Here is an 18,877-nt window from a genome sequence, read left to right on the forward strand (position 1 = left end):
TCAAGTTAGACAACAACTGAATAAAAATGTGTTTTTTAACATCAAATAAATATATTACAAGTATTTAGCAATTACACTTATATTTATTTACTGTATGGTGAAACTTCGAGGATGTTATAAACATAAACATGAGTACAGTTATCGCTTGAACCATTTAACAATAGACTAACTAACAAGTATGTTTTATCTATGATTTAACTAACCACACCTTGAATAAAATCATAGGGTTACCACTTCTTGCTAAAAACAAATTTCAAACAATTAAAACAAAAACAAAAAACCTAGCTGGGGACAACAATTATTGTAAGACGAACACTACTGTTACGGCCGGCGGGCGCGAGCATAAGTTGCGTCTTGCCGTGTTCTTATACCTAAATTTCTGAAGAAACCAAACACTATAGAAAAAAAAGAAGAAATACAAAACTAAATTTGGTTATTTCTCTAAAACTTTTCCACTGACGAAACGACTCTGGCCAAAAAATAAAAAAAAACTTTCCCACAGAACAACTTTTTCAAGTCTGATTTTAAAAACATAACTAAATGTGTCTAATAAAACCTTAATAAATAAATAAATTACATTATTATTAATTTTTAATTATTACCATAGCTTTACTTAGACTCTACACTGTAAGCGTACAAAGTTTCAAAAATATTATTTAACTATTACTGTTAATAATGACCGTGTATTGGTCGCGGAATTTTACCGTGAATTGGGCTCGCGGTTCAATCAGGCTAGTGACGTCACGTGTCACGTGACCTGGGTGCCACGCCGGCAGTAGAAATGGCGCAGCCCTTTAATGTAGTAGCCCTGGTTAACACTACGCAAGGGAGTTAACCACACTCGTAGAGTCGGGTTGGTGAGTCGGTGGCTCAGTTGGTAGAGTCGCGGACTTCGGGCCCAAGGCAGTAGTGTCGTGGGTTCGGATCCTGGTCACTGCCACAAACTTTAATCAGTACAGTTCACCTTCGTACTGTACCGCCTCACCCCTTGCTTTGCTGGATACGTTCCACGCACAGATCTGTAGTCTATGTGGACCTAGGAGGATTAAACATTAAGGAGAGGGCACGCGAATAGGAATACACGTGTTGCGGTGAAGCCAGCTTTAGCAGAACACTAGAGGGGCACGCGGAGCCGTAGAGTGGCAAAAAGCCTGGGCTATAACATGGGAGAGATAGGGAAAAACGCGACGCGCGCTGTTTCGAATTAAAATTGTCGCTAAACTAAAACACCTGTGTTATTCAGCGATGGCATTCTTAAAGTAAATTAAATTTCCTATCGAATGGTGTAAATCATTTCTATGAAAACTATTATTTATTATTTATTATTGAAGATCAAAGTTGAAAGAATTGACCTGGACTTTAAACATATGATTACTATAATTACGTTTTTGAAAAAATATGATGTATCTACACAAATTAACAATTTATTCGTGTTCCTTAAGAGTTTCTCGAAATAAAAAATATATATTTACCTATATTTAAAAGTGGTATTTAGAAAAATAATTACAATAAAGTTTTATTTTTATTTTTCCAGTTTATAAAACAATCTTACTAATAATAGGTTAAAATGAAAATTTTAATTCGGGTGGTGAAATACATTTTAAATTTGTATTTTTCATAGTTTTCTCGATTTGTTAATATCATATTTTACTAGTTTTAAGTCATTTATGTGCTAGGCAGGTGATTTTAAATAGCCAAGGTTAAGAAAAAATGCAAAGCCGCTCTAACTTTTTTTACACCAACAGCCGTTACAATTAAATTACAATCATAAAAAGTAAAAAAAATTCTTGGCAATCAAATTCATGATTTTTTAATATCATATTGAACTATATTTGATCTGTTTGCCCAAAGAAACTTCGAGTAAAAAGGGTAAATGTTCAACAATCATCGCGTCTTCTGACGCCAAAGTGCGTTTATCATTCTTTTAAAGGATTAAAACATATTTTATTTCTTTTTAAGAAAATGTTCAAATACACATACAGTACTACTCATGATTTGAGTTTTAATTTATGAACAGTAAAATCCATTGGTGATATGGCGGGATTTGAACCCGGGCCCCATGAACCGGAGTCCCGCGCTTTGGTTAGAGTATTATAAATAATACACAATACAAGTATGGCAAAAAATAAAAACAAGGACAAACGAATTCTAAAATACAAGTCGTCCTTGTGTAACGTACTATTGGTAAATAAATATGACTTTCCTCTTAATAGGTTCCTAATATTACGGTTAGAATTTAACTTTTTAATTTTCGTAGCATGATGAAGTCTAATTTTTAAATAGTCAATTGATATTTCTGTTACCAAATCTTCCAGTAACGCATACAACGCAGTATGAGAGGGGGGCGGGAGAGTAGCGCTGCCTCCCCCCCTCCCCAGTACGCTGGCTTCAACGAAACTACAGCGTGTCCTCTCCTTAATGTTTAATCCTCCTAGATGTGGACGGGCAAATGCAAGGTTAAAAGAGGCCACCAACCTCCAAAAAAAAGAAAAAAAAAGTTGTGTACGCTACTTTACCTATGACAATGTTTTAATTAATACAATTTACTTCTCATAACTTTTAAGAGAGATTATTTTTTCATTAATAACCTCTCTTTGCCACTCACAGTAATGAAATAAAACATTGTACCAAACAATAATTGTGCCACTCAACGATTAAATTGGCCTGCACAGCCGATTAGTTAAAGTTAGAATCAATACAATTTACTCCTAATCTCTCAATCCTTGAACCTCATTGGTCCATTACCGAAAAACTATGCTGTTATGAAATTAAACAATGCTGTTATGTGAAACTTTTCAATTCTAAGAACTGAACTGTAACGGCTACTTTCAAAACGGTCGTAGGTAAAATACATTTAATCACGTTTGAATGTCACAACTTTGACGCTGAATGTCTCTGGCCTCACAATAAAGGCCTCCTACTGAACGTCAAATAGTTTTAAAGCCACTACAGATGATAAGGAAATTGATGACAGATTTTGGTAGATCAATATGCATATTGATCGCTATGAATACAGCTAGATTTTTGTCATAAAATCTGTGACAGATGAGCAAGACATTGTTGGGAGATCTGAACGTACAATATAGTTGTGTCTATTTTGCGGTCGAACATTTACCAGAGGGTCCATGTACCAGAGAGGTTGATCAATAAATGGACAATTTTACCAATTGACCAACTGGTCGACCTATATATTTTGGTACACGGTAGCCGTACAATATAGAATAGAATATTTGATTATTTTCTCTTTTCAGATAGGGTACATATAATACACAGGTCTCAAGTATTGCATAGTCTCTACGTACACAATATACATGATCTCTATGTATATATCAAGATCTTCGGTATAAAAGCCGCAACATATCAGCAACACATTGTTGGCAGACAGTAGCCGTACAATATACATGATCTCTATGTATATATCAAGATCTTTGGTATAAAAGCCGCAACAGAAGAACAAGACATTGTTGGCAGACAGTAGCCGTACAATATACATGATCTCTATGTATATATCAAGATCTTTGGCATAAAAGCCGCAACAGAAGAACAAGACATAGTTGGCAGACAGTAGCCGTACAATATACATGATCTCTATGTATATATCAAGATCTCTGGTATAAAAGCCGCAACAGAAGAACAAGACATTGTTGGCAGACAGTAGCCGTACAATATACATGATCTCTATGTATATATCAAGATCTTTGGCATAAAAGCCGCAACAGAAGAACAAGACATTGTTGGCAGACAGTAGCCGTACAATATACATGATCTCTATGTATATATCAAGATCTTTGGTATAAAAGCCGCAACAGAAGAACAAGACATTGTTGGCAGACAGTAGCCGTACAATATACATGATCTCTATGTATATATCAAGATCTTTGGCATAAAAGCCGCAACAGAAGAACAAGACATTGTTGGCAGACAGTAGCCGTACAATATACATGATCTCTATGTATATATCAAGATCTTTGGCATAAAAGCCGCAACAGAAGAACAAGACATTGTTGGCAGACAGTAGCCGTACAATATACATGATCTCTATGTATATATCAAGATCTTTGGTATAAAAGCCGCAACAGAAGAACAAGACATTGTTGGCAGACAGTAGCCGTACAATATACATGATCTCTATGTATATATCAAGATCTTTGGCATAAAAGCCGCAACAGAAGAACAAGACATTGTTGGCAGACAGTAGCCGTACAATATACATGATCTCTATGTATATATCAAGATCTTTGGCATAAAAGCCGCAACAGATGAACAAGACATTGTTGGCAGACAGTAGCCGTACAATATACATGATCTCTATGTATATATCAAGATCTTTGGCATAAAAGCCGCAACAGATGAGCAAGACATTGTTGGCAGACTGTGGCCGTACAATAGCCACAGACAATGGGTCCTCAGACTTCAGTAGATGAGCTTTGCTAATCATCCTGCTTGCGACATCCATTGTCAACCTTCTATGTACTGTAAAATGTTTGGTTCCTTCATTGCGTTCATGGCCATTGGCTTAAGATATAACTACCTAAACGTGTTAAACTACAAATATCGAGCAAGGAAAAACTTTTAATGCTTTTAATGAGGGTTTTCTATCCGTACTAACCCTTTATCTTTTAAAAAAAACCTTAACACCAATCAGACATTAATGCGTCTATGATGCTAGATTTACTTTTTAAACTATATATTCTACTTTACCACCTTTTATTGTGATTTTATTAGGTTAGGAATAAAATATATATTGTTAATTTACTTTTAGCATTACTGAATTACAAATAAGGAATATAGAAATATATACGTTTTACGTTAACAGTTATTTATAATATGCGGTAAGTGTACAGCAAAGAGTTCTCGCAAAGTAGAAAACGGAAAAGGAAAAGGCAACGAGCGGAAAATGCGGAAATCCCGGCATCTGAAGGAGACAATAGAGTGCAACTGATTGGCAGTTACTTTGCTTGGCTATATTTTCAGAAGGAAATATAGTACGTCACTACGTACTACTTTATACTGAAAACAATTAATTCAGTATTGATAGAAAAAGGTATAACCATGGTTAAGCAGTAATAACAGGCTAGTATTGTTCCACTAAAAATTGGCAGATAAACAATAAATCATTGCATAAATTATGTGAAAAATTAAGAATTTTCCTTTAAAAAAAAAATCCTTAATATAAAATACTCAATAAAGACAGCCTAATCTTGGCTACAAATAGAAACTTTGAAAATGCCGTTTTAATGTATTTCTTATAAAAAACATGTGTTTTTACTTTTCCCTGATTTATATTTAATATAATAAAACATTCGTAATTGTTTGCAAATCTGCATGAATTAAGCTTTCCGACCCAGCTTTCCCATCCAATACTGTGGATTTAGTTGTACAAAGTTTTAAAAAAACTATCTCCAACTCGGTATTTTCTCCCCGCTTATTAATTCGGAGGTACATATCTTACCTAGGCTATATCGTTCATACATACACACATACAATCATACAAATATATATTCAAACATGCAGTTTTAAAATTAAATCAATAATTTCTGTATACAGTAAACAGAAATTAACTCATATTATAAACCCATGTAAAGATTTCAGAAAAAAGATTCACAACAAAAGTGGAAATATCAAAATACTGATAAAAGTTTTACTTTTTTTACACTTATTACAACACCCAAGAGTGTTATCTGTTCTGTAGGGTTATTGCTAGCTTGGTAACATATAAAATAAGGAGGGGACCCGTGCGGAAAGGGCGCAGTTTAATACAATCCAAAACCCTTTTTGGAGGCAAAATTAATCCACTGCAATACACATTTATTTGTTTATGATTTTGTTTGCTTATAACAGCTATTAAGCAAGTAGAAAAATTAAATTACAATGAATTTGTTGATGTTTTATGTACAGTAATAAGAGATTTATCTACATCATTTAGGCCCAGTTGTCAAAAAAGCCTATTGAAACACCCAGGCATACATTTTCATAGACAGTTTAATCTCATATTAACAATCCGACTGTGGTTAAACAATCAACTGTAGAAACATCTGTTAAATTACAATATTCACATTTACACCTTTATACAGAACCTTTGGTCAGTATACATGGATCTACGAAATGGACTCTAGAAATAAATCAAACGTGAAGGGTGAAGGCCTAAAGGTACCATATTAACTACAATTCTCAGGTGCACTAGATCATAAGCTTTAAATAACACCTCTCTTGCACACCTTTTTGGCATGTTATTAAGTAAAAAAAACATTATTGTATATAGTCTATAGATGTTTCTATTCTGTGGGTTGTCAAGTATACCCAATATCATAAGAAAACTTCCACACTAGAAACACCACACAACAACCAACAACCAACAACAACAACAACAACAACAACACACGTGCATGCACACATGCTCAAAATTTTGCCCTAATAATCGTACTAATTTAGTCAATAATGTCAGTTCGGCGATGTGCGACCTTGATACAGCAGTGCTCATGCCAGCTTCGTAATAAATTTACTTGTTTTTTTCTCTCCAGAGCAGACAACGTTTTATTCTAGTGTTCTAACAGTTTTAGATGGATACACATCTTGGGAAATGAAGCACATTATTATATTTTGGATACTCAGTAAGTATTTAAGATTTAAAAGATGACGGTTGGCTCATTAATATAAACAGATTCACATTGTATACGAGTATGCATAAGCGTTCTGTGTGTGAGTGCTGAACTATGATTCAGTTTGTATCTATAAAGTCTAAATAGCTCAATAAAATAAAGTTTTTCTTTACTCCTTAACAGTTTTAAGAAACCACATAGTAGCCTAGCCCAGCGCAGACGATTGAAATAAGGACCCAGAATCCTCGCAAGTTCAGCAGTTGCAATAATACTAACTCATAACCGCAATCAAAAATTTAAGTATGCAAATATAAAATAGTAACCACATTTACTTAGGAGTTAAATTTGTTTCAGGTAATTTTCAAAGTTCGGATGCGTTTTTTAAATTGAAGAACTTTCTACCAACGGCAAAGGATGTACCTAAAGAAGAGATGGAATCGAAAATTGAATTACGCCTTGTAGAGTAAGGATTGTTAGATACAGTTATTAGTATTTGAACAATTGCTAGTTTTTAATTTGCGTATATTAGAATAATATTTATCATTCTGAAGTAAATCCCAATAGCAAATATAAAATACCCAGCAAACCTGCAGACTAAGTGAACTTGTCTGATTGCAGTTTTAATAAAAAAAATCCATAAATAAGACATGTTTATTCACAATTTAAATAACTTTAGATTTAACGAGGGCTTAGGTTTGCTGCTACAGGTAAGCTAAAAAGTGTTTTTGACCATACGTCAACAGTACAGGATGAAATAAATAAATTCGCCAAATTTTATCAACATAAAATATCCATAAACAATTAGTAAAAGTACTGCAGTTTTAATTTCCTCCATAAGAATAGACCTCCGTTCCCATGGTCGGATCATGCTGGTTCGCGAACTAGTTCGAATAATTAATTAATTGTAGGATTACATGTTTATACAGAATTTCTTCAAAATCGGATCATTTTTGCTCGAGTTATCGTACCATCGGACATGTATTTGAATAGTTGGTGTTTTTGGCCTCTGGGGACCTCAAAACGAAGAAATAAATCGGTCCCGGGTCCAGATCTTACCATGAGACCTACGGTAATAGCTTATTCCCTATATGAGTAATTCGCTAAAAAAAGAATTAGATATTTTTATTAGACAACAAAACTAATAATCAGACTATCTTCTGGATTATGCATTTAGAAATCTTTATTTTGTATTTGGAAAACATTAAAAGGGTGTTAAGATCTTAACTGCAATCTATATCCGATATCAATTCCAAAAGCCTGTATCTAAAGTATTTGGAATGCAGACAACTAAAACATTATTTTCCATGGGGAATGGAGTTGGATTTGGGCTGATAGAGTGTTAACTAACAAAATTAAAACCCAGCTTAGCTTAGCTTTATATCCTAAATACAATTTTAAAAACTAGCCATAAAATATAGTAAAGATATATTTAAAATCCCACCAGACCTATGTAGTGCTCCTTATTAGCCTATTAGATTGAAACAAGTTTTTGTCAAGCTCTCTAAAAATGTAATACAATACAGGGCTACGGTTTCACTATATTTGTTATTTATTTAAATATAGTTTTTCAATTAAACAATCTTATATAACTCATACCAGTGGATTGTAGGGACATGGGTCTCTAAAAAGCTGAAAGATAAAACAAATTATTGTAATTTTTAAACCAATTTAGTATAAAATTATATATGTGTAGGGATAGATATCTCTGTACACCATATACTTTGTGTAAAAAAAACAGTATCTTTGATTATCATTTGATGTTAAGTGTGATCGGCTTAGCCCGTGTATGATTCAGAACAGCTGTTGATTTGCTATCAAGTTTTCATTCGCTTAGAATGCAGGTTTGCTGCGGCGGGGGTATTACAGTAGTTAATTTAACGATCGTACTTCATTGCAATAATGAGAATTGCAACCAGAATTACAATTCTATGTAGTTTATTTAGCTACGTTTTTATATTTTATATAAATAACAACTTTACAACATAGGCTACCAATTGAATTGAATTTGTGTAACTAGTGGGCGAAGTGGCACTTTGCTGCACACGAGATAAATGTTTACGCACGAGCCAAAGTTTCTTGAGTGCAGCAAAGGCAGTTTGCACTAGTGTTACACATTATTGTTTTTCCTACAGTTACCTACTATAAATTTTATAAACGTGCAAAATAAAAGCACGCTTTTTTGTGTTGTTTGGTTGGAATACTGGTGTGCACCAAAAAACTGTGAACTAAAGTAAGGCTTTCTGTACTATAATAATGTGCAAGGAACATCGGGTGACTGTAGGAAAACTTATTTTAATGTTAGGTTCATAAAATCACGGAAAATCACAGTTTAAACTCTGAAGTCATTTCAGCAAAGAGTGGGTGCCATTCGGAGCCAAGACCATCCAGAGTGACGATGTGATTCCCAAATACCTTGGCAAACTTGATGAGGCCTATGCATTATTTACGTCTGAAAAAACAAACCCGAAGTACCATATTAGGCCATTAGCGGATGCCAAGGACCTGTTTAAAGAAGAAAATGGCTTCAGAGGAAAGTTAGAGTCTATATTTATTATGCATACGATTTCTGGTGATGCTGACAACTACTTTGTCAGAAACACAATTACAGGTATGACTGGCTTCGCAATACTAGGACCACTTCAATGTTTGTTAAAAATATAATGGCATTTAGATAAAAACAGTCAACGAACTTTGATGTAGGTACATCATATAAAATACTGACAGAGGATACGTAATACGTAATACGTAAATTTGGATTGATAATATACTAGTATTACTCCAATAACATTTTAGAGAGAAACTAGACAATTATATTAGGTAAAACTATTTAAGTATTTATGTGTTTGTGATGCCATCTATTTCGAATTACCAACCGTCGAACCTAACATAATATCAAAACAGAAATCTCAAATCATGGATAAAACGAACATATACATGGACATTCATTTTAAAGGCTGGTAAATTCCTATTTGATCTCTTCGGAGATGTTCATTTCTTGTAATGTTAGGTGAGTTTCGCTGTCACTGAAGATTATTTTTGAATAACCAAATCTTGAGAATAATGTTTTGTTGTTTTTGTAAAGGTTGTTGATATAGTATCACCTGTAGGCATTTTTATCGTACGCCTACGACAATCACCCCATTTTCCTTAGAAGAGCCCTGTACAAAAATTACAATACGTTCTAGGAGAAAATTTCCATCTCATCGACCGTAGCTCCGCAATGCTTCGTAAACGCACTTTCAGGTTTCTTCTCTTCGTTCGGTCTTATTCTCTCTAACTTTTATTATTTTTTTTTATTACTGAATGCAAAATTGTGTTTTTAAAAAAGGTATTATTGCTTGTTGTGTAATACAGATTGATTGTTGGTAAATTATGGATAACCACTTTAATTTCAAGTAGTTCATTACTTTAGAAACTTTCAAGACCGGCTTTAAAGCTTTTTGCTCACTTCTTGTTGTCAATGATGATTTTTTAGATGTAAGATGAAAAATATTCAATCTATTGCTATCTCCCAAACATTATACGTTAAACTTCACTTCTCTTTCAAGAATCTATGGAAAAGGAAATCCAGGGAATAAGAACGTAGTTATTTCCTTATAGCGAATTTCCTTACAAGGAAGTAGCAATTACCGTAGGTTGTACAGTCCTAGACCCGGAACCGATTTACTTTTTTAATTTGATGACTCTAGAGACAAAAACACTATTCGTTCAGATTTAACAGGGGTAGAAAACACAACATAGTGAGTAGTTTGTCCTGTAAACTACAAAAAGCCGTTACAATAGTTTCAAACCTAGCAATGTTGTAATTTTATTAGGTACTGTTTCCTAAAAATATTCTCATAAAACTCGGTATAGATCATAAACATAAACAAAGTCCAATCAATAGTTACTTTTAAAACTCTCGCCATACGTCTGGCCCCACGTTAGAATTCCATATTTAAATATAGGACTGAAATAGTTCCAAATAGGATAGTTTATAAGATATTCAATGTTAACAAGAGGCTTTAATTTTAAAAACAAAAATGACACTCTCGAAAGTTTTTTTTTCTTTTTTACATATTGGCACTCACCGATATGTTCTTTATCACCAGGCAAATTAAAAATTGCTTAAGCCATCTAGGAGGAGTTTACGTATACAAAAATTCATAAGTGTTGACGCTTAGTTGGCTCCGCACAATTAAGAATACAATCTAATAACTAATATTTAAATGAAATAATAGTGTGCCAAACATCAGCTGAAACGCTACCTACAAAAAATAGTAAAACAACTATATTTAAAGGTTTTAATGAAATCTATCAAAGGTATTCCTGTGCCATTTTTATAAATAAAATAGCATGGTGTGGCGTCATATATCTGCGTTATAAACTACATTTAAAATGATTATGTAAACAACAACAACTAGCCATGAAATGTGTATTGAATACATCCAATAAATCACTAAAGTTTGTTTAATAAACGAAATACAATCTAAATTAAAATTCATCATATATGGAGAGTTACTATTAATATGATTATTTTCATTAAGTTACGCATACAGATTATATACCGGTTGTATCATTACTCAACTGACTTACGAATTCCCTATAACTAAAATAAATTTGGATCACATAACAAATTAAATTATTCTTCAACTTTTTTCAGCATTAGCTTTGAGAAATTTCTTGAAGAAATATAACGTGTTTGCATTCGACATGCCAGAGTTGCAGGATTCTATGGAACAGACCATCGCCAAAGCCATGTACGGTCAAAGAACTAACTACAAAGTAAATATACTTGTTTATACCTTAAAATTATTGTATTTCCTTTAATTTCGATTTGGTCCAAGTGTACTATATTATACATCACATCAAAAGGTGTTAAAAATTATCACAATGGACAGAAACGTTTTACTATACCTGTACTACAGTCTAATGATATTCGTTCAATTTGTTAAAAGCAACTTTTCTTATAAAAATATAATAGTTTTTAAATTTACAAATTCATTGAAGTTGTACTATACAAACATAATTTAATAAGAATACCTCCGTAAAAAATTATACGTAGCAGCAGTCAACTATTTCAGATATTCACTGTAGTAGAAGAGTTTAACATAAAATTAACTGGGTCAAACACTTTTTATTTCTTTGATTAAATGTGTGCATTAAATTATTTGATATTCGTCTAATGCTAATTTATAGAAACTAAAATAACATATTTAATATTTACAGGACATTAGTGAAACGATTGGTAAATTCTTCAACACAGCGATCGCAGACAATCTACTACAGCTTGACCAAATACACTTTTTTGGATTTTGCTACTCTAGCCAGCTTGCAGGCTATATAGGTCGCTATTTATCCTCGACAAACGGTGGCAACAAGATAAAATCCATAACAGGTGCGTAAATAGAGCGTTTAAATGGAGAATATAATGAAGTTATTGCATTACTCTTCTTAATGTCAAGAAAAACGTACTTCTTAATGATTAAAGAGGTCTCGTGGGCTGAATACGAGTGTATTTCTTTGTAATTAAATAATATATGTTTATTATTTTATTTGTAATCTCATGATTATTGCAATACTAATTAGTATTAATTAATATTACCTCTTGCTCCAAATATCAAGTAATGTTGTTTGTATTTATTTCAATACTATGCGATATTTTAAGGTAAATCTTTAGTTCACATAATTATGTGAATAAATATGGTTTTACAAATGTATTGTTATGATAACACCTAGTATTGTTATTATACAGTATATTCTACATTACATGATTCTAGATTTTTATTATTTAACTCATGACTAGAACCTAACCCATTACTCAAACCATTACCTTTTTCGTAACTAACGAGATACTTTTGTTTTGTTGTTGACAAAAATAAATACATATAATAATATTATATTTTAATTTTACTCGTATAAGATAATAACTGAAATAAAATTATCTCTAATTGAATATAAAATGTATGTGATATAAAATGTGTGTATGGGATATTATATGTGATATAAAATAATAGTATATTATTTTATATACTATTATATGATCCCTCAGCTCTGGACCCACACTCGGCGTTTTTATACGCTTTTAAAAACAAAGTGATCTCTAAGGACGACGCCCAGCTGGTGTTTGCCTACCACAGTAACTCAATTGGCGAGGGGTCTCTCTTTCGCAAGGCAACAGCTGATTTCAATCTCAACAGTGGATGGATCCAGCCAGGGTGTTACTTCAGTAAGTGTTAGGAGGAGATTGTATATTCTAGTTTTATTCTCCGTCTGTTACCCTATAGTCCAGTAAAACAAGACATTTTGGTATGCAAAAGGTCGGGTAGTTCTGATTTTTGGATATGTTGTTAGTAACATAAAATCCAAGTTATCCACCTCGAGATGCTGCCGCTCGCCGCGGGGTGCGTCACTTGTTATCGAAATATCAAAAATATGGCAATTCCTATTGTTTTTCACTCAATCTCGCGAACCGTTGATTTTACCGAAATTTTTATATTATAACATTAAAGAAGAATAAATTTGTGACAGTTTAAGCCCAACAGCAAGTATTTAGCGTAAATAATGGTCAAAATACAGACCATCAAAATAAATGAATTTTCCAAAGACGTATAAAAATTTAGTTTTTTTTTTCAATATTTCCACAATATAGTTGTTTGAAGCAAACACCGTATTGACTTAGAGAGTATGCCAGTTTATTTGCCATTAATAGAAAATAAATTAAAGTATGAATAAAAATACCCCCACCTCAGCAAACCTGCAGACTAAGCGAATTTCCATTTGCTTGATTTGATTTTCACCAACCTATTTAAATAACATTAGGTTTAACTGGTGCCTAGGTTTGCTGCTACAGGGAGGGTAATATAGTATATAAAATACTAGTAGTATGATAAGAAACGAATAAATTTACCCAATTTTATAAAAATTTGTCTATAAATAAGGAAAAAAACAATAATTAAAAATCTTTGCTATTGGAATAACTTGAGGTTTTTTAATTTACATTTTTTAATTTTCTCCGTAACCAATAACTGTAAAAAACATTTTAATGTACTAAATTATTTGTTTTTAAGCTCTACAAAATGGTTTAGAGATGCATTGTAAAATTGTATGTTTTAAGGGTCAAAAATACGAAAAACCCGTTCTTAACAAAACCCTCATAAAGCAACCGTTCCCATGGCCTGATCAAATCAAATCAAATCAAAATCTGTTTTATTTCCAAAAATATTTTACAATATTTACACATACAAAATACGAACAATAGTCCCGCATATGCCGTAAAAGACCTGTGTGCGGGACGAGCTCTGTTACAAATCAAATTTGAAATATTCTTAAAAATTAAAACTAAATTAATCAAAATACTATTTACAACCAAGCTATGAGACTGCTACAGGAACAGTTAACGCTAAGTGAAAGGTAGTCGAGTGAATGGAGTTGCAGTTACTAATGTCTGTACGCTAAATATTGTTTGGTGTACCTGTGTATTTATTATTGTTATGTATTGTATACTGAACTGATAAGTGTCTCAGACTGATCGAGCCCAATCTCCGACAGCCAACTGCTTACCGAACGTTTATAAACTGGAAGAGATACCTGTAGATCTCTAATCTCTGATGGTATATTCCTATACAAAAAATTCGCAATATAAAAAGCATTGGTAAGGTTTGCAGACTTGAAAACTCGGGGTACCTGCATGCCTACATTTACAGCTTTTGTGGTGGGATAGTTATGTGCGATTGGCGTTACTATCAAATCTTGATTGGAGTAGGTATATACAAGTAAAGTTTTGATAAAAAGTTGACGCACCGAAAGTTATTGAGTGTTTTTTAATAATAAATTTGTAGGGAAACGCCTGTTGAATTGAAAAGCTATTTTAATAATTAGTTTTTGTATGACAAACAGTGGCTTTAAAATATTGCTACTAGCTCCTCCCCATATTATATTTCCATATTGAAGTACCGATTGGACAAATGCATAGTATAACATTTTTATTTCATTAATGTTAAGAATTTCGCGTACGTTTTTTAAAACATAAATTAATTTCCTAAGTTTTGTCTTATACTTCAATGATCATTCTTCGCGAACTCGTTTTAATACATGTAGGTTTACATGCCGAAAAACAGACCTTCAAAATATACCTTCAACGGCAAAACTACTCTTCCCAAAGATGTCAAATGTTTATACATAAACATTTAAGCTAACCTTTGGGTACAATACTTTCACATGAAAACAAAATAAAACAGTTTAACATAGTTAACAGTTTATTGAGGCCAAAAGATCAGGCAAATAAGATCTTCCAATTACAATCACTCTACAGATCTACAAAAAAAAAACTAAAGATTTTACTAAACTGTATCAAAAAAAGTTATTATCGTCCGTTAGCACGATGATTCCCAAAATCATCCGATTTAGTGGAATTTGGTACAAACATTTCTTTTATTTGTGAATCAAGAGATGGACTATTTATCATTTACTTTCCCTATTGTAAGTGACTTAGCCTATTGCTTTTGCTAAGTGGCCTAAATAAATCATTGAATCATGTGCACGTACATTTATTTATTAAAACGAGTTTGCAAAGCATGATCGGCATGATAAGGCCATAGGAACGGTTGCTTTATAGGTATTTTGCCGGTAAGATTTTTTTTTTCATTTTTAACCCTCAAAACATACAATTTTACAATTGTATCATTAAAGAATTTTGTAGAGCTTAAAAACAAATAATTTAGTACATTAAAATGTTTTTTACAGTTCTAGGTTACGGAGAAAATTAAAAAAAAACATCAAGTTATTCCAATAGCGAAGATTTTTAATAATTGTTTTTTTCCTTATCATACTATTATTATTTTATATACTATATTACCCTCCCGGTAGCAGCAAACCTAGGCACCAGTTAAACCTAATGTTATTTAAATAGGTTTGTGAAAATCAAATCAAGCAAATGGAAATTCGCTTAGTCTGCAGGTTTGCTGAGGTGGGGGTATTTTTATTCATACTTTAATTTATTTTCTATTAATAGCAAATAAACTGGCATACACTCTAAGTCAATACGGTGTTTGCTTCAAACAACTATATTGTGGAAATATTGAAAAAAAACTCAATTTTTATACGTCTTTGGAAAATTCATTTATTTTGATGGTCTGTATTTTGACCATTATTTACGCTACATACTTGCTGTTGGGCTTAAACTGTCACAAATTTATTCTTCTTTAATGTAATAATATACAATTTTCGGTAAAATCAACGGTTCGTGAGATTGAGTGAAAAACAATAGGAATTGCCATATTTTTTATATTTCGATAACAAGTGGCGCGCCCCGCGGGAAGCGGCAGCATCTCGAGGTGGATAACTTGGATTTTATGTTATGGACCTAATACTAACAACATATCCAAAAATCAGAACTACCCGACCTTTTGCACGGCAACCCCTTATTTTCTGACAGTTTTACTGGACTACTAGCCTACGTATTACTATTTAGCATACAATACTCTTTCTAGGTGTGTATTTTCAATGTTGCTGCCTTTAAACACTTTTTTTCGTTTACTAGTAATATCTGAAAATACATATACACAGGACCCGGATACTTTTAAATGGTATACGTGCGACTGTAACCATTGCGAGGGGGAAAGAGGTCACTCATTTTTGTATGTGAAGTCATTTTAGAAGTCATGGAGCCGTGGACTATGCAACACCGTAGTTTACCTTGATGCGTATGTGTGAAACTAAAAGTTTATCATGGTACTTTTATGAGTCTACTTTCAGCTTGGTCCCCATGATATCAATCCCATCTAAAATATAATTCTCAGGTTGCTTATAACCCCCGAACTACGATGGATCTTAAGGTGCAATTTACCAGGAAGTTGCAACAATTAATGATGCCGTGAGCTGGTAAGGGAAGGATTGAAAGAACCTGCTTGTAAAATGTAGACCTCAAAGGTTTTCTCTAAGAAGTCTGAAAAGCTTAGCTAAACTATTTGTAGCAAGTAGACATATTCTTAAGTAGCAAGAGTTAACAAATGTTTTGATGTAATACTACTTATAATTAACACGAAAACTAATGAGTATTGCTGATTTTAAAACACCCGGTCTCTTCCAATCACGGTTTTTGACAAGAATGTATGTACGGAATATGTGTCTTTAACGTATATTTATATTTTGTTAGTTCTTATATCTGTTGAGAGGGTTATAGTTGACGAATAAAAATATTCAGTACACACGTATTCTAATTGAGATATTTTGCAAATAATGTTTGAGAACTTACCAACCATTTGTAAAAGTGATCGTGCTAATTCTGGTCAGAAATGGCCCTGTTGATTCGTTTTTTGTAGTGTTTAAGCTTTGAGCCGTTCGTTCTAAGCCTACCTAAATCAACTAACTTTAATACAGGTACTTTCCTCAAGTAAGGTTTAAAATAGTTTTCCTCAATTATTTTGTGAAATAAACCAGTAAACGCTTAGTATATGATCTTTGGCATAAGTTCAATTAATTGATTGTTCGTCATAACTCTTTTATACGTACTTTTTTAGAACGCAGCGTTATGTGCAGTCATAGAAGAGCTGTGACCGCATTCTGGTATGTGATTCTATACCCTCAGTTGTGGATAGCAAGGAGGTGCAGTCATTATTTCCTTTTCAAGTCCTGCCTCTGCAGTTTTATGTCAAAGACTTCACTAACATTTCCACCAGTCTCCGGGTAAGTAACACTGCACTGTATATGTTACTTGTAGAACGTTCTCAATCCTAAAAACAGCACCTATACGTCCAAAATTACTGCGACTTTTTAATCGTTAAATTGCAAAGGAGTTTTTAATGCACAACTTAAATGGTGGTAGAAAAACTATAAAATAAACTATATAAAAACTAGCCATGGACCAGTATTTCCCACGGGCTTAAAGTAGTAAGTTTTGACTGTATTCAACTCACAACAGCTAGTTTACGTATTATACCCAATGAATTGCGTGTTTATTTCCATAATGCACGCACCTCACAGATGCGAGGGTGCACTGTCGATTTCAAAAGGAGATAATTTTAAGATGTAAATTTTACGGTTGCAAATGGTATAATAGGAAAGCACACGATCTTACTCACAAAGCCAGAACAAGAATGGACGAGGCTTAACCTAATCCATTGGTAATTGTACGAGACCCAACAAGAAGTAATAATACACCCGCTCATTGGTCAGTGAGTTACGAAAACCCGAGACAGGATCTTTGCCGTTGAATAAGCGGAACGGACCAAAAAACGAAGTTTACTTCTGCTAGGACGTTGTCTGCAGACCATGTCAGAGAGTTCATGGTTGTAGATGTTGCTTAGTGCCATTAATATAGTGCTCACCAGCTGTAAGAGGTTTACAATTAAAAATGGTTCCTTCAACTCAATCTATTATCCTTCATCCCGTTGCTAGGAGTTTGTACGCTACAGATGTTGTTGTACTCGGTTGTAATGCAAATGTCATTTTAGCCATCTTGGATAGGACTAGGTCTATTACAACAACTAGGGCTCATTAAAATTGTGTATCCAGGTTGCATTACAGCCTAATTTATTCCTCGACAAATTTGACACGTTACAATGTGGTTAATGAATATATTTGATTTGTTTTACATAACTGTTAATGACTTGATCTGGACATTTTACAGTGCAAGAGGGACGTATTACTTGAACACTATGTCGCACAAACCTTACGGATTCGGCCCTTCAGGTGCTAACTGTATCTCCTTCAACAGGGAGAAGAAATCAGAGGATATAATAAACAAGAACTAACCAACTTCTAGCATGTTTATAATTCGCCACCAAAATATTAAAACTGCTATGTCAACTCATCAAAATAGCCAACGTCAATCTTAAAGCTGAAGGTGTCATTAAAAGTTCTTTGAGGCTAGCGGCCATATTTGATTAATTTCAAACAGCTGCTGAAGAGTTATTTATCATCCCAAAGTATTTTTATAAATTCCATAGTGATAGTAATATCTAGGGCTCTATAAGATCAGAAATTTTCTTCAGAAAGGTCTTCTAATTGTGATTTTGTAAATGTTTTTCAAGGAAGTCCTTGGAGGCTATCGGCCATCTTCAACTTGCCCGCCATAAGAGCCATGTTAATTTGAAACAGCCACTAAAGTTCCATATGCCAGTTATTTACCAACACAAAATATTTTTTTCAAATACCAAAGTGATTTTAATTTAAATATCAAGGGCACTACGAGATTAAAAACTTTCTTTGTAGTTTTTTAAGTGTTTAGCAGAGTTAGCACAGGTAGTTTTCGAGGGCTTTTAATTTTAAATTTATAACACAATCATATCTGTTAAATG

General features: G+C 33.1%; 1 protein-coding gene across 2 annotated transcripts in view; it reads left to right on the plus strand.

Moving 5' to 3' along the window:
- Nucleotides 1-18,474, plus strand: part of LOC128982346 (uncharacterized) — a 40,336-nt gene extending 21,862 nt beyond the window's left edge. For both annotated transcript variants that reach the window (XM_054401309.1, XM_054401315.1), the window contains 7 exons: nucleotides 6,954-7,062; nucleotides 8,951-9,207; nucleotides 11,242-11,363; nucleotides 11,808-11,976; nucleotides 12,631-12,807; nucleotides 17,099-17,264; nucleotides 18,208-18,474. In XM_054401309.1, coding sequence (XP_054257284.1) covers nucleotides 6,954-7,062; nucleotides 8,951-9,207; nucleotides 11,242-11,363; nucleotides 11,808-11,976; nucleotides 12,631-12,807; nucleotides 17,099-17,264; nucleotides 18,208-18,331 — 1,124 coding nt within the window. In that variant the 3' untranslated portion in view covers nucleotides 18,332-18,474. The remainder of the gene's footprint in view (nucleotides 1-6,953; nucleotides 7,063-8,950; nucleotides 9,208-11,241; nucleotides 11,364-11,807; nucleotides 11,977-12,630; nucleotides 12,808-17,098; nucleotides 17,265-18,207) is intronic.
- Nucleotides 18,475-18,877: the final 403 nt, after the last annotated feature.

The sequence above is a fragment of the Macrosteles quadrilineatus genome, unplaced genomic scaffold, assembly GCF_028750875.1.
Source record: "Macrosteles quadrilineatus isolate MER2022 unplaced genomic scaffold, UCM_ALF_1.0 Scaffold_1__1_contigs__length_201487025, whole genome shotgun sequence".
Taxonomy (NCBI): Eukaryota; Metazoa; Arthropoda; class Insecta; order Hemiptera; family Cicadellidae; genus Macrosteles; species Macrosteles quadrilineatus.